Source organism: Penicillium bovifimosum, assembly GCF_028826915.1.
Source record: "Penicillium bovifimosum strain IBT 22155 chromosome Unknown utg000002l_segment0_segment0, whole genome shotgun sequence".
NCBI lineage: Eukaryota > Fungi > Ascomycota > Eurotiomycetes > Eurotiales > Aspergillaceae > Penicillium > Penicillium bovifimosum.
The window spans coordinates 3,791,030-3,817,589 of record NW_026622711.1 but is presented as its reverse complement, the minus strand read 5'-3'; the positions used below and the strand labels follow the sequence as shown (position 1 = coordinate 3,817,589).

At 51.6% G+C, this 26,560-nt stretch overlaps 7 protein-coding genes across 7 annotated transcripts; 3 read left to right on the top strand and 4 right to left on the bottom strand.

Annotated features, from left to right (window-relative positions):
* Positions 1 to 1,057: 1,057 nt before the first annotated feature.
* On the bottom strand, positions 1,058 to 2,985 carry mirD (putative MFS siderophore iron transporter; the record flags this gene model as incomplete). The annotated part of the gene is made up of 3 exons (XM_056663376.1): positions 1,058 to 1,989; positions 2,044 to 2,657; positions 2,738 to 2,985. 3 exons carry the CDS (start codon positions 2,983 to 2,985, stop codon positions 1,058 to 1,060), a joined length of 1,794 nt encoding a protein of 597 aa, XP_056525489.1.
* A 1,070-nt stretch (positions 2,986 to 4,055) lies between these two features.
* On the bottom strand, positions 4,056 to 4,931 carry sidH (enoyl-CoA hydratase/isomerase family protein; the record flags this gene model as incomplete). The annotated part of the gene is made up of 2 exons (XM_056663375.1): positions 4,056 to 4,645; positions 4,703 to 4,931. 2 exons carry the CDS (start codon positions 4,929 to 4,931, stop codon positions 4,056 to 4,058), a joined length of 819 nt encoding a protein of 272 aa, XP_056525488.1.
* A 506-nt stretch (positions 4,932 to 5,437) lies between these two features.
* On the top strand, positions 5,438 to 6,831 carry N7515_002630 (GNAT family N-acetyltransferase; the record flags this gene model as incomplete). The annotated part of the gene is made up of 2 exons (XM_056663374.1): positions 5,438 to 6,394; positions 6,460 to 6,831. The coding sequence occupies 2 exons, from the start codon at positions 5,438 to 5,440 to the stop codon at positions 6,829 to 6,831; spliced, it is 1,329 nt and encodes a 442-aa protein (XP_056525487.1).
* Positions 6,832 to 7,812: 981 nt separating this feature from the next.
* Positions 7,813 to 11,824, top strand: N7515_002629 (ABC transporter ATP-binding protein; the record flags this gene model as incomplete). The annotated part of the gene is made up of 3 exons (XM_056663373.1): positions 7,813 to 8,746; positions 8,798 to 10,946; positions 11,029 to 11,824. 3 exons carry the CDS (start codon positions 7,813 to 7,815, stop codon positions 11,822 to 11,824), a joined length of 3,879 nt encoding a protein of 1,292 aa, XP_056525486.1.
* A 174-nt stretch (positions 11,825 to 11,998) lies between these two features.
* sidD (nonribosomal peptide synthase SidD) lies at positions 11,999 to 18,284 on the bottom strand (the record flags this gene model as incomplete). Its single annotated transcript, XM_056663372.1, has 3 exons — positions 11,999 to 14,145; positions 14,213 to 17,801; positions 17,859 to 18,284. 3 exons carry the CDS (start codon positions 18,282 to 18,284, stop codon positions 11,999 to 12,001), a joined length of 6,162 nt encoding a protein of 2,053 aa, XP_056525485.1.
* Positions 18,285 to 20,062: 1,778 nt separating this feature from the next.
* On the top strand, positions 20,063 to 21,166 carry sidJ (putative siderophore biosynthesis lipase/esterase; the record flags this gene model as incomplete). Its single annotated transcript, XM_056663371.1, has 1 exon — positions 20,063 to 21,166. The coding sequence occupies one exon, from the start codon at positions 20,063 to 20,065 to the stop codon at positions 21,164 to 21,166; it is 1,104 nt and encodes a 367-aa protein (XP_056525484.1).
* Positions 21,167 to 21,746: 580 nt separating this feature from the next.
* Positions 21,747 to 25,349, bottom strand: N7515_002626 (uncharacterized protein; the record flags this gene model as incomplete). Its single annotated transcript, XM_056663370.1, has 1 exon — positions 21,747 to 25,349. The coding sequence occupies one exon, from the start codon at positions 25,347 to 25,349 to the stop codon at positions 21,747 to 21,749; it is 3,603 nt and encodes a 1,200-aa protein (XP_056525483.1).
* Between the last annotated feature and the right edge of the window lie 1,211 nt (positions 25,350 to 26,560).

The window sequence follows — 26,560 nt, the reverse complement described above, 5'->3', positions numbered from 1 at the left end:
TCATCAGGGGAGTTATCAGATTCGAAGCGATTCGGAAGATTCCAGAGATCAACATCTGGCCATCCCTGAGCACGCGGCCATATCCACTTCATCCACTTCCACGGCATTGGTGGCTCGGTCGGTTTCCACAATAGGAAGGCCATTGGGACGTCGATCTGAGACTGGCTGCTTGGCTAACTAGTTATTGCTTTGCTACGAAGACGGTAAGTAGTAGTTGGACTGCTCTGCTGGCCGAGGCTATCAGCCACGTGGTGCTATAACGGTTCGAGCCAAGATAGACGGCCGGGCAAAGGCCGAAGTACTGTAGCGAAGGGAAAAAGTTATCAGATCCTTTTGGTCCCTGGTTACACCCTCGGAATCGGAGTGGAGGAGCTTCGGAATGTTAGGCGTGGACCCGTCGGAGGATAACGGAGTTTGTATTTCTGTAAACGCATACGAATACGCGTAGATACATACCGGTTTAGGTACGGCGGTCACTGGTATTGCGTACTGCGTATGTATTTGCTCAGATCCTCTACGTACCTACTACTGTGTAAGGGCCATGTGGAGACGGCATGATGTATCCGATTCAGGGCAAGTGTATCTGGTATGTGTTTTGTAATATTACCTGTAATGCACATCGTTATATTTGTAACTTACAAAAATACTTCAAACCTTACAGCTAGTACTGTCCCGCAGACGGGACATACGCCCATACATACGCCTGCCCCACCTAAGCTCAGTGTCCCATACCGCTAGAAACTCGGCATGGGCTCCAGACACTCTTAGAGTACATGGAACACTGCGGCAATAACATCCAATTCTGTCAGAAATTGGCTACTTGCTATGTATGATGTCAAGGCTCTTATATAGATCTTGGAATTGAGGAATTGAGTTTTGGATAGTCATAACATTCTGCATCCATTTCAGGTCGTTATATGATAGAGATTAATTACTAAGGCACAAAAGCAAAACTTCCAGAAGTCTATCTGGTTTTGGGCATAATAGGGGACATATATCGCCGACATGCCGACATGGTAATTGTCAGAGTTCATTTTCAAAGGTGAGGGTAGACTCCTTAGAACACGGTACCCTTGACCTGAGGAACCTTCTTCAGATCGATGTTGCGGATCAGGAGAGTCCAGAAGAAGCAAAGACCCATAAATCCAACACCAACAGCAAGCATTCGTGTCTGGGAATAAGCATAGGCTCCCTGGATTGCCAGTCTCGCAGGAGAACCGACGGGATACGACATCTGAGTACCCAGGTCCGAGTAAATTGCATCGATGTTTCCGATAGCAGATTCCGGAAGCCTGGTTAGAAGGGCTTTGTAGAATGTATTGGTCCAAATTGCAGCACAAATGGTAGAGCCGGCGGCATGGCCGACAGTGCCCACAACGTACACGAGAGCAAGCGCACTAGCTACATGCTGATGGTCGGCGGCAGCCAAGACAGCGAGTTGCTGAATGAGGATGAAGACGGATCCACCAATAGAGATGAAAATCTGGCACATGACAAGATAACCGACGGATTGATTAGGACGACGGAAATAGATCATCAATCCTTGGGCGAAGATGTAGAGCGGAACCGCAATGTAGAGAAGCCACTTGAAGCGTCCTGTCTTGCGAATAATGAAACCAGTTCCGAGCAAAAGGAAGCCTGAGACCACATCGAAGGTGTTGCTGACGTATCCGGCCTCAGCAATCGAGAGATCGTTCACAACCTGCAAAAAGGATGTGTAGTAGTTGTTCCAGCAATAGTAGGAAAGCTGATAAGTCGCGCTCAGACACAATGCACCGACGACGGTTCGGTCAGTCAGCAGACTAAAGTTGAACATTGGTGTGGGCGCCAGGAGGAGCTCCCAAGCGAGGAACACTGCCAGCATCACAAATCCGATCACGATCATGGCGATGATGTAGCCGGATCCCCAGCCCTTGGGAGCAAAAGAGGCGATGCTGAACGGAAGCAAAAACACCGTAAGGCCAACGGAGAACAGAATGACACCGAGCACTGCACATTATTAGCGGCGTTCAAAATAGTAAGACCCAAAATGTTTTCACTCACAATCAAACTCCTTGGAATAGAACCAAATGCTTTGCAAGATAGTCCGGCCACTCGGCTCTTTGACGAGGACTCCAGTCTTTTGGGCCTTCTTGAGCTGGCTCTTCAGGATGAAGTAGAGAGGGGAGGCAACCACGGGGAAGATAATGGAGAACGCGCCGAAGGCCCAGCGCCAGCTGATCTTCTCGTAGAAGCCCTCGGCAGCCTTAGGACCAGCGAAAGCTGTAATCATATACGGCGAGGAGGTGAAAGCGTACGCCAGAGCTCGGTTCTTGAGCCTAGAGATATCGGAGGTGATGACATCAATACAATATATCATACCTCCGAACCCGACGCTGTAGAAGACGTAGGCAGCACAGAAAGTCGAAAGGTTGTGGCACACAGCCATGAGAACCAGTCCGAGAGTCGCGAACGTAGCCATGATCAGGAAACCTTCGGCACGACCCCAAACATCCAGAACTTTGGCGGTAGGAATGTACGTTGCGGCTGACATGGCGTTTGCGACAATATAGATGACGTTCAGTAGAGAATGGCTATCGAAGTCACTGGTGACATAGCCAATCAAGCTGTAATTGATCGTGGCCTGCATGGCATTGACGAAGTACAAGAACCAGATGCTATCAAAGATCTTCATTAGTAACCATATTCAATCGCACCGGTCTCAACAGTCTATGAAAGCAGAGAATCGAAAGCTTACTTCACAAAGACCGCAATTAGCATGCCCTTCGTCCAGCTCAACGTCACAGCCTCGACATCTTTGACACCTTGCTGAAGGCCTTCCGTTGGAACTTCTGGGTTGTCCACGTTGACTGTCGCAACAGTCTCGGTGGGCTCACCCTTGCGGTCGCCCTTGAATTCGTCATCAGAGCTCACGGTGACTGGAGTAACAGGCTCCGCGGTCATTAACGACCGCCCAAAGGCGGATCGGAACCTAGCAATGCCCATATTGTGAAATGAAATAAGGAACAGATAGGGGATAGTCAGACAAAGCCGCAGAGTACAGGTGGGACCCTTGCTCTTATAGAGATTGCCTCTATTTGCGAGCGCTTTAGATCCAGGCTTGAGAAATCCCCGAAGTCGGCAGCTTGGAATTTTGAAAGATCAGTCCACGCCACGCCAGGAGAATAGACGAGTAGGTTATGTCTTGGCATTGTCTCAAGCCGGTTCGTTCGCCTGGGTTATCCAATAGACGAGTTTCCCCCCCTCCTCTATGAGGCTTCCCTTGTCTCGGTCATGTGTGGACCGCCCACTTAGATGTATCGGCGAGAGTCGGACAGCCAGAGGCTGGATCTAATCAGATCGCAGCAGTCCTCATCTCTGCCAGATGCAGCCAAGGCAAACTCGGCCGGGTATGGGACCTCTTCAAGCCACAGCAAGCTCGTTGAAGCTTCCTGTTGAGGGAATTAATGTGTGGAGCGAGCTTGGCGTAGGAGCTGGCTTGGCATAGGAGCTGGCTTGGCATAGGGTGACATGCTAAATCAAATCCGCCGACAAGAGCTGAAAAGGGAAAATAATAGAGGAAAAAGCCAAATCAGATTGGGTTGAGATGTCTGGGCCTTGAAGCTAACACGGATAAGTTAGTATAACCCGCTCTACCGCGATGTTTACATCGTATGACAGAGTCCACGCGGAGATACTAGCGGTATGTTATATACGTATTTGTGTATTATCAGATCTGAAACTTCGAGGGAGTTGGCAGTGTCATAACGTAAAATCCACGTGCTACCAGGTACCTGCCAAGAGATCTTGCACGCAGGTCTTTGCAACAATGGAAAAGGTTTTTAGTACTTTATCTACAGTCTCTGCAAAGCTCACTCTTGGTTTAAAGTGCTTACAGCATGCATCTGCTCTAAAACTAGGAGTTCCCAAGAAATTCAGTAGGGAAATTGATCACATGTGGCCACATCGGATTAATTACGTTGCGTTACAGTTCATCAGATAAGTAAACTCAATTATGTACAAGCCCCACAACCAACCATGGACCAATTGCGCCACGCAATCTGATTAGATTTTTCTCACAGCTTTGAATTCTTCCATCTCGGTGACCGTTTCTCCACAAAAGCCTGGATGCCTTCGGCAAAGTTGGGACCGCCCACCAATCGAGGATACCACTCATTCGCTAGGTCCGATACGGTGTCCTCCACACTGCCGGCTTCCCAGCTCATCCGAACACCTAGACGACCAACGATGAGCGAGTCCGGGCTATTTTGGCACATGACTTCGGCGACCTCGACTGCGGCGCGAACAACATCGTCCTGTGAGTCTACCACTCGACTGACTAGGCCCCAATCATGCAGCGTTGTGGCGCTCACGTTCCTACCGGTGAGCACGAGATCCATCGTACGTTGAAATCCAATAGTACGCGTTAGCCGCGGCAAGCATCCGGCGACTGGCACAATTCCCCGTTTCACCTCCGGGAGGGAGAAAATAGCTGAAGATGAAGCCAAGACAAGATCGCAATTGGCCACCATCTCGAAACCTCCGCCCATGCAGATGCCGTTCACGGCGGCGATAATGGGTTTCTTCCCGGTTCGGCGAGGTAGACCGGCCAAGCCGGGGGCAGACATGTCATTGACAACACCGCTCTTATTCATTGCGTTCCATTCTGTACACGCCAGTCAATGGTGGCTTCTAAGGCTGAGAACTAGGCAAACAAACTTACCTCCAAGATCAGCGCCCGTACAAAAGGCTCGGCCGACACCAGTGATTATGGCAACCCATAGGCTTTCATCTTCATCGAATAACTCCCAGATCTTGGCGATTTCTCGACTGGTCTTTTTGTCAATGCAATTTAGCTTGTCCGGTCTGTTGATTGTGAGCTGGAGAACCCGCTCATGAGGAAAAGATATGTAAAAGTTTTCATGGTTCAAAGGTCCTGATCGTAAAGACATGATGATATTGTGACTGGGGTGATCAAATTTGTTATGTAGCCTTCGAGGTATTTTCTCCCCTGGGATACGTGACGGATTATATGGGGGTTTGTACGGAGTCCAGGGTTGTATGCAGCTTTCAACGGAACCTCGGAAGTTATAAATACAAAACAAGCAGGCGACCTCGGTACAGGTTTTGAAATATTGACAATACTGAAAATATGGGATTGAAAATACCGGACAAGCTCCACACAGCGTAAAGCGATGGATCGAGCGGCTCCAGCTTCGCTTATTCCGAGACGAAAAGGTTTCCACTCTGGGATCTGTCACTGCTTCACGGAGAAGTGAGGAGAAACTCAGCCTCGGTCAGACCCTAGCCTGATCATCGTTCTTTCTCAAGGTCTTCCACTACATATATCCCCCCATTGCGCACGGCGGAGGGCTTTTTGATCCATTTAACCTGTTCCAAGCGTCAATTCGTTGCCCCATAGCTTTTGGCCTCAAATTGACAATCAATTCCCCCGACAATGGCCTCAAAACCGCACCAATATCCTCTGGTCAAGCTACCACACCCTTATCTAACTGCCTATCGTGTGGACACTGTTGCTGGTTCGACACCGACCCAGCGCAACTTGACACTTGATGAGCAACCTGCAAAGGGTCGGCCCTTGCCTGAGCCGTTACACTCAGCATCGCTCTCATGGCATGACTTGACTTCCATTCCCAAAGCTGAGCAGCCGCCCATCTCAGATAACACTCCCTGGGCTCGTGCGCGTCGCAGTCCCCAAACAGTCTTCCAATGGACGGGGGACAGCGCCCCTTCTCTGGGCCAAATTTGGAATGTGGTCCACACCATTTACCTCGGACACCCAACAATAGAATATTTCAGACTTACTCTGTCCGGCGCAGCGCAGGAAGTCATTCACGATGAGCTTCTGACCACGGGGTTGGCAATCAAGCACCCGCGGAACCTGCGCGACAGAGATAACAAGGCTCTGCAATTCGATGATTTGCTGATTCTCCGAAGTGCTTTCTGGCAAGGCGCTGCTTCTCCATTGGGTCCCCGTCCCATCTGGGTGGTGGGAGACGGCACAGATGGCCCCGTGCGGAAACCTTTGTCGCAATACCCCATCATGCCAGAAAACTACCAAATCACCAACAAGTTCCCAGAGGAACCAGTATATACCCGGCACCCGACGCGCCGCCCCAAGCCTCACCCAGGATCCATCGCCTACAGCCGTTACATCCCAGAGATCAATGAGCACTTCTCGCTCGAAGTTGTCGATTGGCAAAACCCGGAGCATGTCCAGCTATTCAACAAGTGGCAAAATGACCCGCGCGTTGCTGCTGGCTGGAATGAAACTGGAACTATCGAACAACACACCGAGTATTTGCGCAAACTTCACTTTGATCCCCATGTCCTGTGCTTGTTTGGACGCTTCGACGATAACCGCTTCTCATACTATGAGTTGTACTGGTCAAAGGTAAATACCCCCACCTCGGTCGCGTTTCAGCAGCTGAGCATTGACCCTAACACCTTTGTCTATAGGAGGATCACTACGGTGCCCACTACAACGCTGGAGACTACGATCGCGGCCGTCACTCACTCGTGGGCGAGTCCAATTTCCGCGGAGCTAAGCGCGTGAATGCCTGGTATTCCAGCTGCATTCACTACGTCTTCTTGGATGATCCCCGGACCGCCAATGCCGTCGGCGAGCCCAAGGCCACCGGCGCGACCATCTTGTCCTATGAAAATGCGCAAGGACTCACCATCGGAAGTTATGTCGATCTTGGACACAAGCGATCGGTTCACTCAATTTGCAGTCGCGAAAAGTGGTTCCAACTGTGTCCGATTTTCTGGGACGGGCGCGAGCGGCCTTTGGAATCTGCTGATCGTGCCGCGTGGAATGCCAAGCTGTAATTTTGCTTTGAGTTGCTTCAAAATGCTAGATTTGGCCGATCGTGGTGTCGATCGAAATGTCGAATGTACAAAATCATGAATTCTTTTCTCCTACAGTACTTGCCGCGATCTTCACTTCACATCCAACTCCAAGACAGATATCTCGTAGGTACTGTTCCGCTTAGAATTCCTAGTCAGGGCCCGGGCAGTCCTTTCCAAGACCGAGTTTCTATCTATGCGGCTTTAATGAAATTACCTTTCGGGTGTTCATTTGGCTTCCATGTTCTTGGCTTTTCCTCCTGATGGGTGTTGTATTTTATGATGATATCTTTTTTATTGGATGTTGAGCGCGAGATGAACGAGCTCTTTATGATTCTGAAATTTGGAGGAATTCTCTGTCTTATGGATCAATGTCTATCGAGGATATAACTACATTTAAAGTCCTATTTCTCTTCACCCCGACCAAATAGTCCGCGGATTTTATTTCCAACCACACAGTACATTAACTACTGTGTAGTTAGTATACAGCGTGTCTCGTAATATTGTAAATTTCGATCCTCAGGAACCATACACCATACGGCCGTAATTACCCGGGTATCCACGTAAAGACGCTAGTGAACCACGGCTCGCATGCCCCACTTTGATCTGATAACCCCCGCCGAGCAATTGAAAATCTTCAGGTGCAGGTGGGTTGCATCTTCGGAGCTGCTGTTCAAACCGATGTCGGCTGATCGAAAATCCCGCTCGGGATGTTCAACATCCGGAAGTCACCTCCTGGTTGCATCTTCACACTTGTCATACGAGTTTCTTTAGTGCCTCGTCGCAATCCGCAGCTCCAGTCGCTTCACTGGATGGACTCGCGCTAAGGAGTGGGTGCAATTTTCATGGTGACGCCACTGTCAAGCTAGTTAGTCAAAGCGATAAATTGATCGCCTGTGAAAACTTAGCTTCTTCAACCACTCAATCGATAATCCCGGTGTTGAACGCCATCTTCGAGTCACCATGGGTTTCGGGAAGCTTGCTAGCTACCCCAAGCTACTTGTGGCCGCCGATCCCTCACGACTCGAGCTGGGAACCCTCTTTGTTGGCCTGGCGTCAGCAATTGCATCCGGTGTCCCTTTTCCGATCATTGGAATCGTGTTCGGCCAATTGCTCGATGATTTCAACTCAGTGACTTGCGAGCAATCTACTAGCTCCTCCGGAGGAGACTCGAGCGATCAATCAGAAATTAACAGCAAAATTCTGTTGATCGTGTACCTGGGAATTGCCCAATTCGTCTTGATCTACCTCCACCTGCTATGCTGGACGATGACCGGTGCGCGCCTGGCGCAGCGACTTCGCGAAAAATACCTCCAGAACCTGCTCCGACAAGAACCCTCATTCTTCGATAACCTCCCCGCTGGAGAAGTCGCCTCCCGACTCAACACCGATATTCAAACAATTCGCTCCGGTACAGCTGAGAAGGTCGGGATTTGCATCTCAAGTTTCTCCTTTTTTGTCACCGCGTATGTTGTTGCATTCATCAAAGATTCCATCCTTGCCGCGATGCTGCTTTCCTTGATTCCCGCGTACTTCATCATGTCGTTTGTTGGGAGTCACTATATCGAGAAATACACTGGGCGCATGTCGGATTTCGCTGCTTCCGCTGCGTCAATTGCTTCAGAAGCGCTCAACAACATTGTTGTGGTGCATGCCTTTGGTGCGAACAATCGCTTGGAGGAGAAGTTCTCTAAGGCACTCAAGGACTCGGAAACCGAAGGGTTGAAAAAGGCAACTGCTACCGGTATCCAAGCTGGTGTTTTATACTTCGTCGCTTACGGTGCAAACGGTCTTGCCTTCTGGCAAGGAAGTAAACAGATTGCTGAGGCAGTGCGCACAAACTCGGCAGGTGCCACAGTTGGAGCTGTTTTTACTGTTATCTTTGTCTTGGTCGAAGGTCAGTTTGAGTGAAGATAGATCATACGACCTGTACTAACTTCGTGTACAGCTACACTGCTTCTGAGTCAAGTCGCACCTTTCATTCACTTGTTTACACAGGCGGTCGCTTGCTACCACAAGCTGCGTGACGACATTGAGCGCCTTTCCCTAATCGACGGGGTTTCCGATGAAGGCATTCGCCTCTCCCAAGCAGAGGGTGGATTCGAGTTCAAGGACGTCTCTTTCATCTATCCTTCTAGGCCAGAGATCACTGTTCTCAACAAGATCAACCTCTCAATCGCCCCTAAAAAGCATACTGCCATTGTCGGTCTTTCCGGAAGTGGAAAGTCTACCATCGCAGGTCTAGCCACCCGCTTGTATGATGTCACTGAAGGCGAGCTCACTTTCGATGGTCAGAATGTTCGTGATATCAATACCCGTGATTTGAGGGGATTCCTCAGTCTTGTGCAGCAGGAGCCATCTCTCTTGGACCGTTCTCTTCTGGAGAACATCGCACATGGCTTGATGAATTCAAGCAACCCTGCTCATGCACATCTGAAACCCGCACTCCTCGGAACAGACCTTAATGATATCGCCACCGAAGTCAGGGACGGTCAGGACCTTGTCGCTGCAGCAGAGAAACGTGGTCCCGAAATTGTCGAAATTGTTCAATTGGTCCGGAAGGCTGCCGCCCTTGCTGATGCAGATGGCTTCATCGACGCTTTGCAGTACGGATACGCCACTCTAGTTGGATCCAGTGGTCGACTGATTAGCGGCGGTCAAAAGCAGCGAGTCTCTCTTGCCCGTGCTCTTGTCAAGGACCCTGCCGTCCTAATCTTGGATGAAGCCACCGCTGCTTTGGATTCACGAAGTGAACAGCGTATCCAGCGGGCTATCAACAACATCTCAACTGGCCGCACTGTCATCACAATCGCCCATCGTCTCTCGACTATCACCAACGCGGACAAGATTGTCTGCATGCACAAAGGTGATATCTTGGAGGAGGGTACTCACGCAGAATTGATGGCTGCGAATGGTCCTTACTCTGAGCTGGTCAAATTGCAGACTCTTGGGGCTGCAGCTTCATCCAACAAGATTGATACCACTGCCAGCATTGCGAGCAAGTCTGATGATACCTCTATCACAGAAGCGGACAACGAGAAAGGCGATCTTTCAAATGACCTGGGGTCTGCTAAAGAAGCCCGTGTGTCCACCACTGAGGCACCAGCCGATGTCTCCTCGGAAGAGGGAGGAGAAGAGGAAGACGAACCCGAGACTCCACCCAAAACACTGTGGGATCTTTGCAAGGGTTATGCACCAGCTCTTAGACCCCATTTCTTCGTCATCTTTGCCGCACTTTTCGGTGCCAGCATGGTCGGTGGAGCCTTCTCTGGCGAAGCTGTCATTTTCGGAAACACCGTCGGAAGTTTGAACCCTTGTCACAGCGCTGCCAGTATCAGCAGTCGCGGTAACTTCTACGGTCTGATGTTCTTCGTCCTTGCTCTTATCGAGTTCTTCGCAAACGTTGTCAGCTGGGGAGGATTCGGCCTCGTCTCCGAGAAAATAGTCTACAAAGTGCGCGTCCTCTCATTCCGTTCTCTGTTTGAGCAAGATCTACAGTGGCATCAATCCAAGGGCCGATCGCCCTCCCAGCTTCTCTCCTATATTACCAGAGACGGCAACGCGCTTGCCGGTCTGAGCGGATCTGTCATTGGAACCCTGTTCTCCATTACCATTAACCTCATCGCCGCCATCATCCTGACCCATATCGTTGCATGGAGGGTTGCATTGGTCTGCCTTGCCCTTGTTCCCCTTCTTCTTGGTGCCGGTTTGATGGAGCTGACGGTCCTTGGAAAATTCGAGGAGCGTCACGAAAACGCCTACACCAAGTCCGTCGACATTGGCGTGGAGGCTGTTACCTCTATCAAGACGATCGCTTCTCTCTCTCTGGAAGAGAACACTTTGCAAACATATCGACGATCCCTAAAGGGCCCTCGCAAGGAGACATTCATAGTCACCGTGCAGGCAAGCTTCTGGCAAGCAATGACCTACTTCCTCGGCAACATGGTGAATGCCCTGGCATACTGGTGGGGTTCTAAGCAGATCATCAACGGCAACTACACCCAGACTCAATTCCTGATTGTTGTTTTCTCCCTTCTAGTCAGTGCCTTGCTTTGGAGTCAAATGTTTGCGCTTGCACCCGAGCTTTCTGCTGCGCGGTCCGCAATGGCCAGAATCCTAGGCCTGATCGAGATCGGCAAGGACAAGATGGGTGGGACTTCTCATGCCTGCCACGAGCAGGGATCTCGAGGCAATTGAAGAGAAACCCTCATATGACTCCGGCAACTCGGCCTCGGCCGTGCAGCTGCGCAATGTCCACTTCTGCTATCCTGCCAGGCCGGACATGAAAGTGTTGAAGGGCTTGGATATTGATATCCGCCCCGGCAAGTTCTGTGCCCTGGTTGGGCCTAGTGGTGCCGGTAAATCGACCATCATCTCCCTGGTCGAACGCCTCTACACCCCTGAATCCGGTTCTGTCATCATCGATGGTGTCGACGTGACCAAGACATCGGATGTGACTTTCCGCGACTGGATTTCCCTTGTGCCGCAGGACAGCGTCCTCTTCGAGGGAAGCATTGAGTTCAACGTTGGTCTTGGTGCCCGTCCTGGTCACAATGTGACCCTCGAAGAAATTCAAGAGGCTTGCAAGCTCGCTAACATCCACGATGTTATCACTGCACTGCCAAATGGCTACCAGACTCTCTGCGGACCTAGCGGTAACCAGTTCTCTGGAGGTCAGAAGCAGAGATTGTCCATTGCTCGTGCTCTTGTTCGCAAGCCTAAGCTTTTGATTCTTGATGAGTCCACTAGTGCCTTGGATGCGGAGTCTGAGAAGCTCCTGCAGGATGGCCTGGAAAAGGCTGCTCGTGGAATCACCGTCATTGCTATTGCCCACCGTCTTCATACTATCAGGAAAGCGGATGTGATTTTCTTGATTGATGGTGGTGTGTGCACTGATGCTGGCTCTCATGAAGAATTGCTCGAGAGGTCGGACAGCTACCGGGCAAATGTCATGCACCAGACTGTGGCGACTTGATTGTTTTAGATCTATAAGCTTGTAATTTTCTCTTTTTGGTTTTAGAAAGATACCTATTTTGTATTTATCGAAAAGTATTTACTTCGTTGTGTCCTTTGGATTCGTCTCGTACCAATCTTAAATTCATCATAATCTTCAAATATTTACTTCATAACTAAACATCTAAAATCACATTCAAACAAGTACCAACGACTCAGACCGAGAATCCGACAACTCCTGAACCGCCGCAGCCAACTCATCAAGAATGTTATCAACAAATGTGGCATCTGTCTCACTTCCAACAAACCCAACATGCATCTTCCCACCCCGTACAAATGAAACAGCCTTCAAGGGATAAGCAGCATCCCCATGGGGATTCAAAATATCAACCTTACAAGAAGACCCAGCAAAAGGCATATCATCGAATTCATCCCAATCCTGGTGATGAACAATAGAATCAAACGAGCGAGCGTCCGATGACCACGGCGTACACTCCTTCGAGATCTTCTCGAACCCGAGGAAATCATGCGCCGCAGATTCAGCGCTCTGCTTCTGCACAAAGCGTAGCAGATCCATTGCCGTCCACTGGGACTGGAACTTCACTCTGACAGGAGTGAGCTGGTAGCATGGACCCATGACGTTTTCCACGTTTGCAAGATCGATCGATCGGCCTGAGGTTACGGAGCCGAATGTGACGTCGGGTGTGCGCAGGCGACGAGCGAGAACCAGCGCCCATGCTGCGGTTAGCACGTTTGCAGTGGTGATTTCCTGTACGGGCTGGAAGCTTTCGACGGCCTTCGAGTGGAAAATGGCTTTGTCTGTTGGTTGGACTGTGGGTCCATTGAGGACGGATAGTGTTGAGTCCTTGAGCAGGTCGTTCCAGTAGTGGATTGCCTGGGTTTGGAGGCGTCCGTCAGAGACCCGGGCCATGTATGTTGCAAATGGCTCGAAATCGACGACTTTGCCTCCAGCGTACAGAGTTTCTAGATCTTGGAGGAGTCTGGGGAGTGAGACTCCGTCGTATTGCGCATGCGAAAGGCGGATAACGAGGCAGTGTTTTCCGCTGTCGGCTTGGATATGGAAGATCTTGAGGAACGGTGAGCCGAGCTCGAAGCTTGACTCAATGTCTGCTGTGCAAAGTGCAGTGACGTATTGCTCGATCTCCTTGACATCCTGGTGCATCGCCACGGGAATTTTCGCATCTTCCAGTACCACTTGGAGGAAAGAGGATTCATTCTCGATGAACACAGTGCGCAGGATGTCGTGAGTCTTGACCAAGACAGTGCATGCGCGTACAAGTCGCTCGCGATCAACATTCTGATCGAAGTACATCATGGTGTACTGGACGGAAGTGCGTGGCGCTCCGATTGTCCCTCTGATGTCGAGTGCTTGGGAATCTGTGGCGGGCGACACGTCCTGAATTGGCCAGCCTGGGTTGGCAAGCTTGGGACGGACGGTAGAGGCCAAGAACATTTTGACATCCAGGTTGCTGAGTGCCGAGAAAGTCTTGTAAGGCTGGCTAGTTTCCTTCGCTTGGTCTACCTTCAGCACCTTGGCTGCATCACCGAGACGCATGTGTTGGAAGATGTCGGCCACGGACAGGCTATGTCCTTGCGTGCGGAGGCTGGAAACCAGTTTCATTGCCAGAACAGAATCTCCTCCAAGGCGGAAGAAGTTGTCGTCAACGTCAATCTGCTCTGGGCTCAGGCGGAGGATTTTCGCCCAAGCCGTTTGCAGGATCTTCTCTGATGGGGAGAGGTTTGTGTGTGCCAGACCCTTCGTCCATGCTTCCTTGAATCCTGAACGAAGGTTGTTGAGGACACTGTGGGGGATTTTCGAGGCTAATTGATTGAGCAAAGTGCGATCAAGTTGGTCCAGTCCAGTGGGCAACTTGTCAACCACAACATACCCAGATGGCGCCATGTAAGATGGTAGCGAGTCCCGGATAAATTTGTCAAGCTTCTTCAACGAGACAGCAAGGCTGACTGGGATAGTATCACAGATCGTCGCATGATCAACGCTCATTTCGTATTTCCCGGGCATGATTCTGATGCTGTCCTCCTCGGAAGATTGGTTTTCAATGAAGATCGCCAGCTCTTGCTCGGTCATTTTCTGTGCGCCCTCTCTCAATGGTTGGAACACAGATGCAGCAGCGCGGGTGTTTGGCGGGAGATGCTTTGCAAAATGTGACTCCAGGTCCGCGATATCCACGGCATGTCCTTGAAGTGGGACAACGTTCTCCTTTCGGCCAACAAACACCAGACTGCCATCATCCTGAAGCTGAACCATATCGCCTGTCGGCTGCACCTTGCCTGATCGACCTGCACAAGCAGAGCTTCCGGCTAAGAGCCAAGCAGGGGACTCGATCGTTTCCCCAGACAGGCAAGCTCCTCTCGAGCCAGAGCTCACCAACACTGCCGATGGGGGACAACAGACTCGGGTTGCGAGCATCACACACCCAAGGAACCACAGCACGAGGATATACTGACCCCTGCTTAGTGCTCGCATGTGCCCGAATGTTGCCCGAGGATGGTTCCACAGACAGAGGAGGCGCCCGGTTCCATTGCCAGATTTGGTCCACTTCTTCGGCGGGAAGACAAGAAATCTCATCAATGCGCTTGTCAAGACCAGTGGATAACTGCAAGCAAGCTGTTTCCAGTTGTGCAAGAATGCGCTGCATCTGCGAGCCCTCGATCAAGCTGCTGTCGAAACTGGCACACACACGGAGGCCGCCCTTGCGGATTCCAAAGGCTACCATAAGCGGGTATGGGTTGAAATGAAGCGCTTCACGGACAACGTCGCCAAGCTCAAATCCAAGCTCGCTTCCCACATACTCGGGATCTGGCTGGATGACCAGACCGGTACCAGATTCACATGCATACTGGGCATCCTGGCTGACCTTTCTGATATTCTGCATTCCCATGTGCTGGTAGGGTGTGCGCGCCAAGACGGCTTGCTGCACCGTCTGTAGGTACGACTCGACCGAGCCCGACCGGCGTACTTGGATACGGATGGGGATTGTTGCGATCAGTGGTCCGACGATGCTCTCCACGCCTGGCAGGGGGATGTCACGACCGGTGAGTGTCTCGCCGAACACGACGTCATCGCTGCCCGTGTATTGGGATGCGACGAGGGCCCATGCGCCGCGGACCAATGTTGCCATTGTGAAGGGTGATCCGGCACCTGTCTCCAGGGAAATTTGGTGCTCAATCAGGCCATTGGGAGTTGGCAGGAAGTCTCGAGACGGCAGACGAGGGAATTGAGGCCCGACAGCCCCCTTCAACTCCCGTCGCCAGAACTCATGCATCGCGGTCTCATCTGTGTCGCGCACGTACTTGACGAAGTTCCTCATCTGCGTTTGGATCTCCACGCATTGGTTCTGCAGGGCATCGCTGACTTGCTTAAGCACTATTGGCTCTGACCATCCGTCATAGAGAACGTGATGCACAGTCCATATCATATAGCGCTTGTCGTCATTTGCATTGGTGACAATGCCGTATCGAGCCAAACTTTGACCAAGGTTCATTCTCTCGCTTCGGTCGTTCTCCAGATATTGTTCCAGATCGGTGGCGTACCTCCAAGTGATGCCTTCTTTCAGCACAATTTGCTGGAGGCCTGGGTCTTGGAGAGGTGCCAGGCGAGAGCGCAGAATAGGGCTTGCTGCCACAACATCCTCCCATGCCTTCTTCCAAGCATCGAGTTCAATATGAGAAGGAATGCATGCGACTCTTTGAGCGATGTACGCCTTCGTTGACTTCAGCGAGAAAGTGAACAGTGATTCTTGTGTGGGAGTGCAGAGATATATATCCTCCACATCTGCTTCGTCCACTCCGCAAGCTTGTGCCGCCTCGAGACGGGCGCTCTCAACAGATTGGGAGATCAAAGAGAAAGCCGGGATCTCTTCCTGTGCCTCGGAGCTGCAAGGCTTAAGCACGGTAGCCATTGCCGAGAGAGTAGGGTTTCCAAATGTGCTGATCACCGAGAGATCAAGGCCCTGCGCTCTACAGACAGACACAAGCCTCATAGCAGCCAAGGAGTCACCACCCAGAGCAAAGAAGTTGTCATCTGGCCGAATAGCACCTGCTTCGAGTTTAAGTGTCTCTGCCCAGGCCTGCCGCAGTCGTCGCTCAATCTCGGTCAACTCCCGAGAAGCCGTGCTTGCTGCACCTTGATCAAGCTGGCGCAAATCAACAGTTGCGCCAAATGCTCGGAGTTGTTTGCGATCAGTCTTCCCTGAGATCAACACTGGCACAACATTGATCGGGATGTATGTGGTCGGCACCATGTATCGCGGTAAAGTCTTGGACACCTCCGCATTGGCTTTTGTCAGTGTATCATTCAACTCGCTTGAGAGCTCTTCCAAGGCCAGCTCAGCCTGGCCATGAGCCTTTGGTTGGAAGGCAACGAATGCAACGAGCATCGGCTGGCCACCATAATCTTTGGGGTTGATCACCTCGGCGATGACATTGGCCTCTGAAGGCAGGACGGCCTTGAGCTGACTCTCAATTTCGCCCAACTCGACACGCTGTCCGCGCAATTTGACCTGGGTATCCTTCCGGCCAACGAAGACAATACCACCGAGACCGTCTGGGTCGTATCTCCCGAGATCTCCAGTCTTATAAAGACGGCCCCGACGACCAGCGTATTGTTTGTGGCCTGCGACCAACCAAGTGGGGTCGTTGATGAAAGAAGCAGCCGTCTTGTCGGGGTCATTAAGGTAGCCCTGTCCAACAATGGGGCCCTCAACTAGTAGCTCACCGACAGCGCCGACAGGCACAAGCTCGTTGTGATCGTTCGGATCGGCAATCCATATAGCGGCTCCGTTGCCTGGGCCGATGGAAAGGTAATCTCTGCCAGTAGCAGCGCTGCTGTTGACTGTGCATCCAATGGTGCATTCGCAGGGGCCGTAACCAATGATGATTCGGGTTTCCCTGCCCCAGTTGTTGGCGTCTCTTGCTGAAACAGCTTCACCTCCGAGGCCGAGGCCGCTGAGCGATGCGATTACATCTGCATCTAAGATTCGGCCCACTGAGGGAGTCAGACCTGCGTAATTGATTCGCATTCTTCGGATAACTTCATTAATGTCGTTCAAACGATCCTCGTCGGATGGAATGCAAAGGCACCCGCCGTTTCCGAGAGTCAGGAGCATACTGTCGATGCTGACGTCAAAGGCGTAGGATGCAAAATCAAGTACCCTTGATTCTGGTGTATATCCGACTGCCTTTGCCCGAGGGATGGCACTGCTGGTATATGTTTCGTGGGAGATTTTCACTCCTTTCGGAGTACCCGTGCTGCCGGAGGTGAAGATAATGTACATGAGGGCGGAGGGTGGTACAGCGGGCAAATCCGGGGGAGATGAAAAGTGTGACAAGTTCGTGAAGGCATCTTCCTCAACGACGAAGTGCTTCCCCTCTGGCATAATCTTCATTGACAGGTCGTACTGTTTCCGAGACGAAACCATCCCCTTTGCGCCGACCTGTACAGCCATGTTTTGAAGGCGTGCAAGCGGAAGTGTTGGATCCATGAGTGCAAGAGTTGCGCCTGCTTTCATGACTCCCAGCACGGCGATAATTGTCCATCGGGACTTTTCGAAGCACACGGGAAGAACATCATGTAGCTCGACTCCCATATCCCGGAGGGAGGATGCAACGGAGGTGGACCATTGATCGATTTGGCCATAGGTTAGACTACCGTCCCAAGAGTCAATGGCGACCTTATCTGGGTATTCGCGAGCTCTCTCGGCGACCATATCTTGCATGCAAAAGCTGTATGTGGGAGGCAATTCGTGGTTCCAACCCCATATATCGTTCAGATCACTTTCCGTCGGCCGAAGACACCGTTCAATGGTCGCGTCGGGATTCGTCAGGCACACTCTGACAGTGTCGGCCAGCGCCTCAACGTGGTGGTTCACTGTGTAGGGCAATATGTTCTCGGTGTGCCACACAGGACGGATTTCGAGGTTGGCATTTTGGAAGCGGACTTCGAGATGAAGAACACCCTTTTCGATAACAGTCAGTAAAGTTCAATCACCCTATGCTCATAGTATTTTACTTACTTCATCTTTAGCTTCTTCGGATGTGCGCAAAAGAGAGCTAGTGCTCAGGATGAGCGATGCGGGTGTGGAGGATGTACCAGCGGTGATATTCCGCGAGATCGCTGTCGCAACCTCCGCAACATTACTCTGCAATCCATTCATTACTTCATTCATTGATATTTTGTTCACTGATTCAGGCTCAGCGCTGGCACCGCTGTAAAACCAGTCGAAAGACACCTGACTATCTTCCCGACTGCGCAAAAGCACCATGAGCCATGACAGCAGCACGATCTCTTCTTTCATGCCTGTCCGGATGTTCAGCTCAGAAGCAAGTTGCGTAATTGGGAAAGCTCTGAGGTTGTCGCCATTCGTCTCGGCTGGCACCGTTTTAATTCCAATCGTTGGCGCATTCTGATAATCGACATCTTCGAGAGGTATGAAGCCCATGATGACGACAGACCAGCTGTGCTGGTCTTAATTTCCCTCGAATTGATGTCAGAGGGGAATTGGAGCTTGGCCGTCTATTGATTGATTCCGGAGCTTTGCGCGGGCGGAGGGGGGTTGGTGAGGCCGACGCTATATAGCTCAACCAACCACGGTTCTGTTGCATCGTGCTCCACCAGCATGCTCCGAAGTATGTCCTGACTCTTACCTGCAGGCATTTTGCATGTCATTCACCGTAATCGGCCATTGCGGGGACTGTGGATTGTTCGACACGTAGGGTGATACCAAGCCCGAACATGTGGCCGTTGATTTCATCTTCCCTCGTGTCTGATGATCTGGACCCATACACAGTACCTACATTGTACATCGTCGTATGTGTGTACAGACTTCAATCAATACAATACTGTAATACGCAATATGTACAGTGTGTATCCACAGTCCTGCTCCACATCAAGCCCAGGCAGATTCTACAGTACAGTACACATTTAGGATCTAAAATCGGAGAGAAGGAAAGAGAAATGGCCAAAGATGAACTGTATGTCAAGGACATCATTTCACAAAGGTGCCCAATTGAATTCAGCCACCAAGACTTGGCCCCAAAAGCCGACTCCAAGCCATGGAATAAAGGTAATGTATTCTCCGACATCTCACATGCCAACCGCTCAGAAACGCAAAACTACAGTATCCGGACAAGTAAATTACCCAATATTTCATAGCGCGCTACCTAGGGATTGAACCCCAGGGCAAGCGTATTACCATAAAAGCAACCTGCAGGAAAAGCCCTCACGGTAGCGCACGTTCCAGGACTATTCCGTTGGCTCTCACTCCGTAAGTGGATTCAATCCGGACGCCACAAATTTCTCCTCCACGCGTCGCTTCTGCGACCCGACGAGGTGTGCATAGTTTTACATATGTTTTTTTGTAGCTTCCATAGTGCCCTATAAAGCTATAATACCGGGATTTTCTATCTGCAGCCTAACAAGTCTGATCCCAAGTCGAAGACTGGGAATCACAGAAAAATCGAAGGAAAAGCTTGAAAAGTTTTGGGTTGCAGGTGTGAAAAGGTTTTCCGCTGTAGCCCGCAGAATTTTGCACGGTGGAGCCTATCTAATCTGATCCTCTTGTTTCGAGCCAATCAATCTAATCAGATCCGTTGATCCTGCTTATCTTGGTTAGCATCTGATTAGCGTGCATGAAATGTGGGGCTTTACTTTCCTTCCGGCTGCATGGGTGAGACAATGTATTGTTCCGGTATTTAAGGGCTCTAATACACCGGTATTGCACAGAATACTGTGTATAATAATTTACGCGGTATGATACCCGTATTACGACGGTCTGTATTTTGTACATGCAATACAAAATGTATCAAGCCGGTTTTATATCCGACGATGCCATCCATGGATACGATACCTCCACGAGATGTCCTTGGCAGCAAAGAACCCTGGAATGAGAGAAAAGTTACCTAAGATTTCGGTTGGGCGCGGTGTAATCAGATTGATAAGATGGCCAAGGAAAATTGATTTTGTGGGTTGGGCCAGCCCACCGGGCCACCGGCGTCAAATTAACCGATCAACCAAGCCCACAATGACATATCGCCCGCCATGCGGAAAGAGCCAGAGCCGATCTTCGGTGAATCGTCCGATCGAAGTTGAAAGACCTCCATCCCACCACAAGCGCCCTTAGCTCCTAAAGTGCTTTTCCCTTCCAATTGTCTCACGCCCATCCCACTACACAGTATATACAGACACAGCTCCTCACCACACACACACACATCAGCCAATATGTCCAAATTCTGGCCCAAAGGTGGCCTCCCAGGCATTCTACACCACTACGTACATCCCCCGCGCCCCTCCCACCCATCGCACCAACTAACGAAACCACAGACCGAAACCCTCGTAACCTTCGAATCAGCCTCCCTCACCAAACGCCAACCACACAGTCTCCTCTTCGTCGGCGGCCTCGGCGACGGCCTCGCCACAACCTCCTACATGGCCGATCTCGCGTCCGCCCTGAAGGACACCGAATGGTCCCTCTTCACGCTAAACCTCACATCCTCCTACCAATCCTGGGGGCTCGGGCATCTCGACCGGGACACAACCGAGATCGCGCAGTGTCTTGAGTACATCAAGAGCTACAAGACGGATAAATTCGGACCGGGGAAAATCGCGCTAATGGGCCATTCGACGGGCAGCCAGTGCGTGCTACACTATCTGTCGCAGTTGAATCCGCACACGAGTTGTCCAAGCTTCGACGCGGGCATTGAGCATATCACGCGGCCGGCGCTGGACGGAGCGATTATGCAGGCGCCTGTTTCGGATCGCGAGGCGATTTTCTGGGTTTTGAAGTGGGGGATTGGGGATACGAGTGCTGAGAAGGCGAGGGAGGTGTATTATGAGATGGAGAGGTTGGCGAAGGAGGCTGTTAAGGAGGGGAAGAAACTTGATACGATTTTGCCGCTGGAGTTGACGTCGTTGATTTATCCGGCTAATACGCCGATTAGTTGTCGGAGGTTTTTGAGTCTGGTTAGTCCTGAGAGTCCGCAGGCGCCGCTGGAGGATGATTTGTTTAGTTCGGATTTGAGTGATGAGCAGTTTGGGAGGACTTTCGGGAGGATTCAGGAGATTGGGCTTTTGAGGCATAAGCTGATGGTTTTGATCTCTGGGAAGGATCAGTCGATTCCTGATTGGGTTGATAAGGAGGTGTTGTTGAAGAGGTGGAGGAAGGCTACGGATCATGAGGGGAAATATCGCATTTGGGATGAGGTGCATTCGGGGGTTATCCCAAATGCTTCGCATGCTTTGAGCAATGATGATCAGGCGGAGCCGAGGCAGTGGCTTGTTGAGAGGGTTTTGGGGTATTTGAAGACGGCTGTGGAGAGGTCTTGAATGGACGGGAATGTATAATACCTATAGATTAGATGAGCCTATCATATACCATCCAACGTGCTCTTCAACTGCGTGCAATTTGAAACAAATGTCAGTGACAGCAAGTATCGAGCCAAGGTAGTCGGATCATTGACCATTGGCCAGCCTGCAAGGGCTGTCAGACCAGCTTGAGAGACATGATAAGCGTTACAGTTGCGATGAGCGTAATGGAAATTCTCCAACTGACAATACCGACTATAAGAACATGGAGAATAAATCATATCATCGGGGTATGTATTTATCAAATGATCCAAAGATAAAGTACATGCATGGAAGAATCCAGCTCAAAGGTAATTGGAACATAAAGGAAAAGATGAAAAGATCGAAAGTAGAGAGACGCTCAAATGCACCGCGTGGTATCTAGTCGTCAACAGCAGAAATGATAAGAGTCCAGAAAAGGATAGATAGGACAAACAAGGAAAAGCCCAAAAAGAGGGTATGTGGAGGACACGGTAGGTAGAAGAGGTATGGACGGGAAAAGGAGAGCCAAGGTCAAGGCATGGTGCGTATGTAAAGAGTGAGGGTAGGAGGTGAAAGGAAGTTAGAACATGCCTCCTTCAACAGGGATAGCCGGAGGCGGATATTGAGGGACAGCCGGCACAGTGCCGGTCATGGATTCCTGGCGCGCCCGCGCGTTCAGGTTGCCGCTGCCGTCACTGGAGGAATTCTTCCGGAGACGAGTGCGGGAGCGAGAGCGAGAACGTTTCTCATCGTCTGGGAAGACACTCTGTTCTTCGGAGGCGCTCGGGACGGGTGACGATACCCGCGATGAGTCGTGCTTATCGCTCTTGAATGCATGCAGGATGGTTTGGGTCGCAGTTCCGCGGCGACGGCGGGGGTTCATGGGTGGCAGGGGAGGTGCGCTACTGGGTGGTGGGGGAGTGGATGTCGGTGGGAGACCGACGAGGGGGACATTTGAAGTGGATGAGACGAAGGTAGGCTCGGATATCTGCTTCTTGTTCACAGGGCGCTTCAGAAGGGAGCCGACTCCCATACCACGTTGGGGAATCGTTTGCGAACTGCCGTTAGAGACTACAGAAGTAGACGAGCTCTCTGCCGGGAGTTCATTCAGCGGAGGAGTAGCATTGGCCGAGTATGCCGGGGCCGCAGGGGGTGCTCGGGGCGAGGCGCCGATGATCGAGGATGTGTTGGACTGCGAAAACTGGAATGGCCGCTCGTATTGGAAGCTGGGGGTGTCCGATCGGCTGGTGCTGCGGTGTCTGCTCGAAGCGGCGGAGGAAGCACGATCAAAGTTCACAGAATCGCTCATTTCAGTGGATGGACGAGTCGATCCTGGGCGCGAGGCCCGCACAGGAGGTTCGAATCCCTCTGGAACGACAAACTTGTCATGAGCAATGACTGAACCCTCGTCCACAGTTCCCAAGTCATCACGCTCGCGAGGTCTAGTTCGGCTCTTGGAGCGGCCTGATTCATCTGAGCCTGCACGTTCCCGCTGCGAGCGGAAGGGTGAGTGACCACGGCTGCGGCTGGAGTCGCGTGACTCCCCATGGCTATTATCGCGGCTGAAAGATGGCATTCGAGACCTGATAGAACGGTCGGCTCCAACATGGGGAGCGCTGGAGTTGGAGTGCTGGCCGAAGCTGAACGAAGGTAGCTCCTCCTCGCGCCACGAGTCCTCCGAAGGGAGAGCAGGCGTGGACGCATTGCCACCGCCATACCCGAACAACTTCTTTTGGTCCAACTTGGCGGCGCCCTGTTTGTTAGACTTCTGCTTCAAGAGAGCAAATGCGTTGCCTGCCCGAGGCAAGTCTGGAGTTGATCGCCCAGGAGCGGGACTGCTAGATCGGCTGTCACTTTCAGCAACAGTTCGCAGCTTCTCTTGCACCTTTCTCCGCCTCTCTGCCAGCTCGAGAGCAAGCTCCTCTCGTTCTCGTTGGGTTTCACTGCTACCATGGCGGCGATGATGGAGTTCTAACTCCTCTCTCCAAGATGGGGCATTTGATATGGAACCTGTGTCGGCCGTGATCCCAGCAGCGGATGACTCCTCGCTGTTCCGATAGGCCGTGCTTTCTGCCGAATGTCCAGAAGGAGCTTGCGAGCTCGATGTTCCTGGCCGGGCTGATGATGATGGCCTAGCCTCTTGGTGCTGTGCATCCACCATGGGAAGAGTGGTCGATTGCTGGGGCACGGGTTCCAGGGACTCCACCTTGGGAGAGAACAGATCATCGTCGTCCGGCAACCGCGGCGACTTAGGGTAGATCGAAGAACTGTCACTTGGCTGGCGTAAGTGGGAGCTAATCATCCCTCCCACTCCATGGAAGCCTAAATCCGGTTCGAGTGTAGGCGAGTCGGGTCTTTCGGGTGTGTCGTGGCCCATACCAGTAGAGGAAGCTGTGAGGTCAAGGTCGTCCTCATCAATAGGCCTGAGGTCGCCAAGATCTGAATATCTTACTTCCGGGAGCGTTTCAAGGTGCTCCTTGGCAGGATTTGGCGACTTTTTGGATAACGAACTGGCGTGCTGAAGCAATGAACCGTGGTCATGACCGATTGAAGTCTCCTGTGCCTGGTTCTCACCTTCGTCGCCAGAGTCGCTGGCATCAGAATGGGCGTAGAATGTCCGCGCTCCAAGCCTGTAGGGAGACGCTTCAACGCTGGACATGCCATAACTATCAACTCCGCGATTCGCGTCGCTGCTATAGTGGGATGAAGCAGACTCTGCTCGGGACCGATAGCTGGACTTCGATTGCCCCCGAGGGCGGCCCGTTGGCTCCGCAGGTAGAGGTCGGCGCGGGGGTGGGGTCTCTCGTCCTTGGTGCATCTGAACCTGACGGCGGGAGAATGCTTGTTCGTCGAACCCAGTGGCAGGTCGGTTGAACAAACCCATGGCAGTGGCCTTTCCACGGTCTTCGGGGTGGATCGAGGCAGCCAGCAGGGAGGAAGCCTCGTCGTTCTCGCTTGTGGGTGGGCTCAAAGGAGGGGCACCAAACGTTGCTGCCGTGGGCGAAAGACGGTCCCTGAATGCGGTCTCTCCAGACATGCGAGGCTTGGGTGACGTTGCGGAGGAAGGAGGGCTAGTTGGACGAGAGGTCGAAGGGGGCTCGACAATGGCCAGTTTTTGCAGGCGGTCTCGCAAGTTGGTAGCGCTCCTCGAATAGTTGCGGTTCAGAGTAGGGAGATCCGGAGTACCGGCACGCTGGCGACTCAAACTCTCCAGTCGATGCGAAGTAGAGTTCTGCTGGCTTTGGGCGGCCTGTGTTAACCCTTGCCCATAAAGACGACGGCTGCGGATTGAACCATTGCGCGGAGTAGACATGGCAGACCCAGGTCGCGAGGCCTCGGAGAGGGGCTCGGGAAACGGATAACCGGTTACTGGAGGTTTAGATGTGTTCGTTGGCGATTCGTCGGCCGAGGTTGCTGCTGTCGACGTGGGGACGGATGATATAGGTCCAGATGCGGTGGAGGAAAATGTACCGCGGCTGTTGGATGAAGCAGTTGAAGCAGCATAGCAGGATTCTCTAGCCTCAGCTGCTCTTCTTTCCTCCTTTTCCTTCAAGCGCAGGCGCTGGAAAGCAGATAAGTTCATATCGTGCTCATACACCGGCTTGCCCATTCCCCGGGACCCAGCCTCCGGCGCATCGGTGTTCGGCCCACCTGGCGAACGGACTGGGATCTTGTAGACTTTTTGGCGACCTCCAAACAAATTATTGCCCTCGGCGCGACGGGCCCTACTCATAATACCCCCCTGCTGGGATCGATCGTCGTCTGTGCCGTAGCCATCCCCGCCGGAGGCAAAAGAACCGGTGCGGCCAAGTCCGAATGAAGGTCGGCTACCGTCGTTGGATGAGACTTCGTCGATGTCCGCCAGCACGGCAGGGTTATGTCCAAATAAATTGAGTCTTGAGGCGCGCTTAGGAAACAAAACGCTGTCGTCACTGGCTTTCCCCAGCATTGAAAGTGGATCATCTTGTTCTTTAAGCATGCTAAACCGAGCGGACAACTTGGGCATCAGCAGACTAGTGCGGAAATTGTCTGTCGGTGGGAGTGCCGCCGATAAGTCGAATTCTGGCTTGGGTTCCGGTGAGGCTCTCTGCTTGGATGATTTTAAGGTGAATGGTAGCGGCGCCCCTTCTAGGTCCTCGACGACCTCCTTCACCTTCTTGTGTTTGCGGAATCGATTCATCATGGATTTTGTGCTCGAGGCGCTCAGGAGACGCCTCGTAATATGAAAAGAATGGATGCGATACGGCGTCTGGGATTCGAATTGAAGGAATGATTCAGTTGGCGGGTACGTTGATGTGGCTTGAGACCGTCGATCGATCAATGGTTGGCCTCAATCCAATGGCTGCGAGGTGACTCACTGGATGTCCTTATCCATAGATTGAAAAGAGCGGCATGACCTCCAGGTGCGAGGATGAATGTGAAATGGGATCAATGGGATGAGAATGTCTCCTGAAGAGTAGCGCGAAAGGATGCCAAGTTCTAGCCGTTTATCGCGTATCAATGGTCGATCCGGTTAAAAGCCAGTCAATGTATTTGGTAGGAATTGACGGATCACAGCACGGAGTAGAGAGAGAGAGAGAGTAGGAGAAAACAGTAAGCTGCAAAGCCAGGCGAGAGTGAAATAGGACTGAAAAGAGTGAAGTTGTCGCGAAGAATGTGATGGGAGATTTGGAATGGATCCAGAGGTTGTACTCTTTCCTCCCTCTCTTAGCGGCTTACCATATTACCACGAGAAAAAGTACAGTAAAAAAAAGATCTAGATGATCGGCTGAAATTGGTGTCCACCGAGTCGATCAATATGATTGAACGTGACTCAATTAGGGCTTCAGTACTCCGTACTTTCGGGATTCTCACTTTTTATTCTTCTACTTCGTACACGTATCAACTCATCTGTCGCATCTTTCTGTTTATTTACTCGACCTGGGGGAAGCTGCACTGTCCATGAGGCCCAAGGGGCTTCCCGAGACTGCATCCATGGATCACCTTGTATGGTACGGTACAGCTACTTAAGCGAATAGGCCAGGAACCCCTAAAGATGAAGTAGCCGTTGAGCAATATTACCGTAAGTGATTTCAACCCCCCACCTCCCCCTTGCGTAAAATAAAAAAAGAAGAAAATATCGGAAAATATCTGAAAAAGATCAAGAATCACTCTCACTCACCCTCTCACATCCTCTTTTTCCCCTCTCCTCTCGCTTCCGGTATGTGGAACCTGGGGCTGAACGCCACTCCCAACGACTGCGGAGTTTGGACAGGTCATCCTGGTCTGCAACAAGAAACTGCCAATGATAACGAGACTCTTGAAATGCAATCCAATCGGATATCCATTGTAAATGCTGATTCCCAGGCGTGAAACTGGGTAATAAACGTGAAAAAAAGCCCCATAATTTGCACT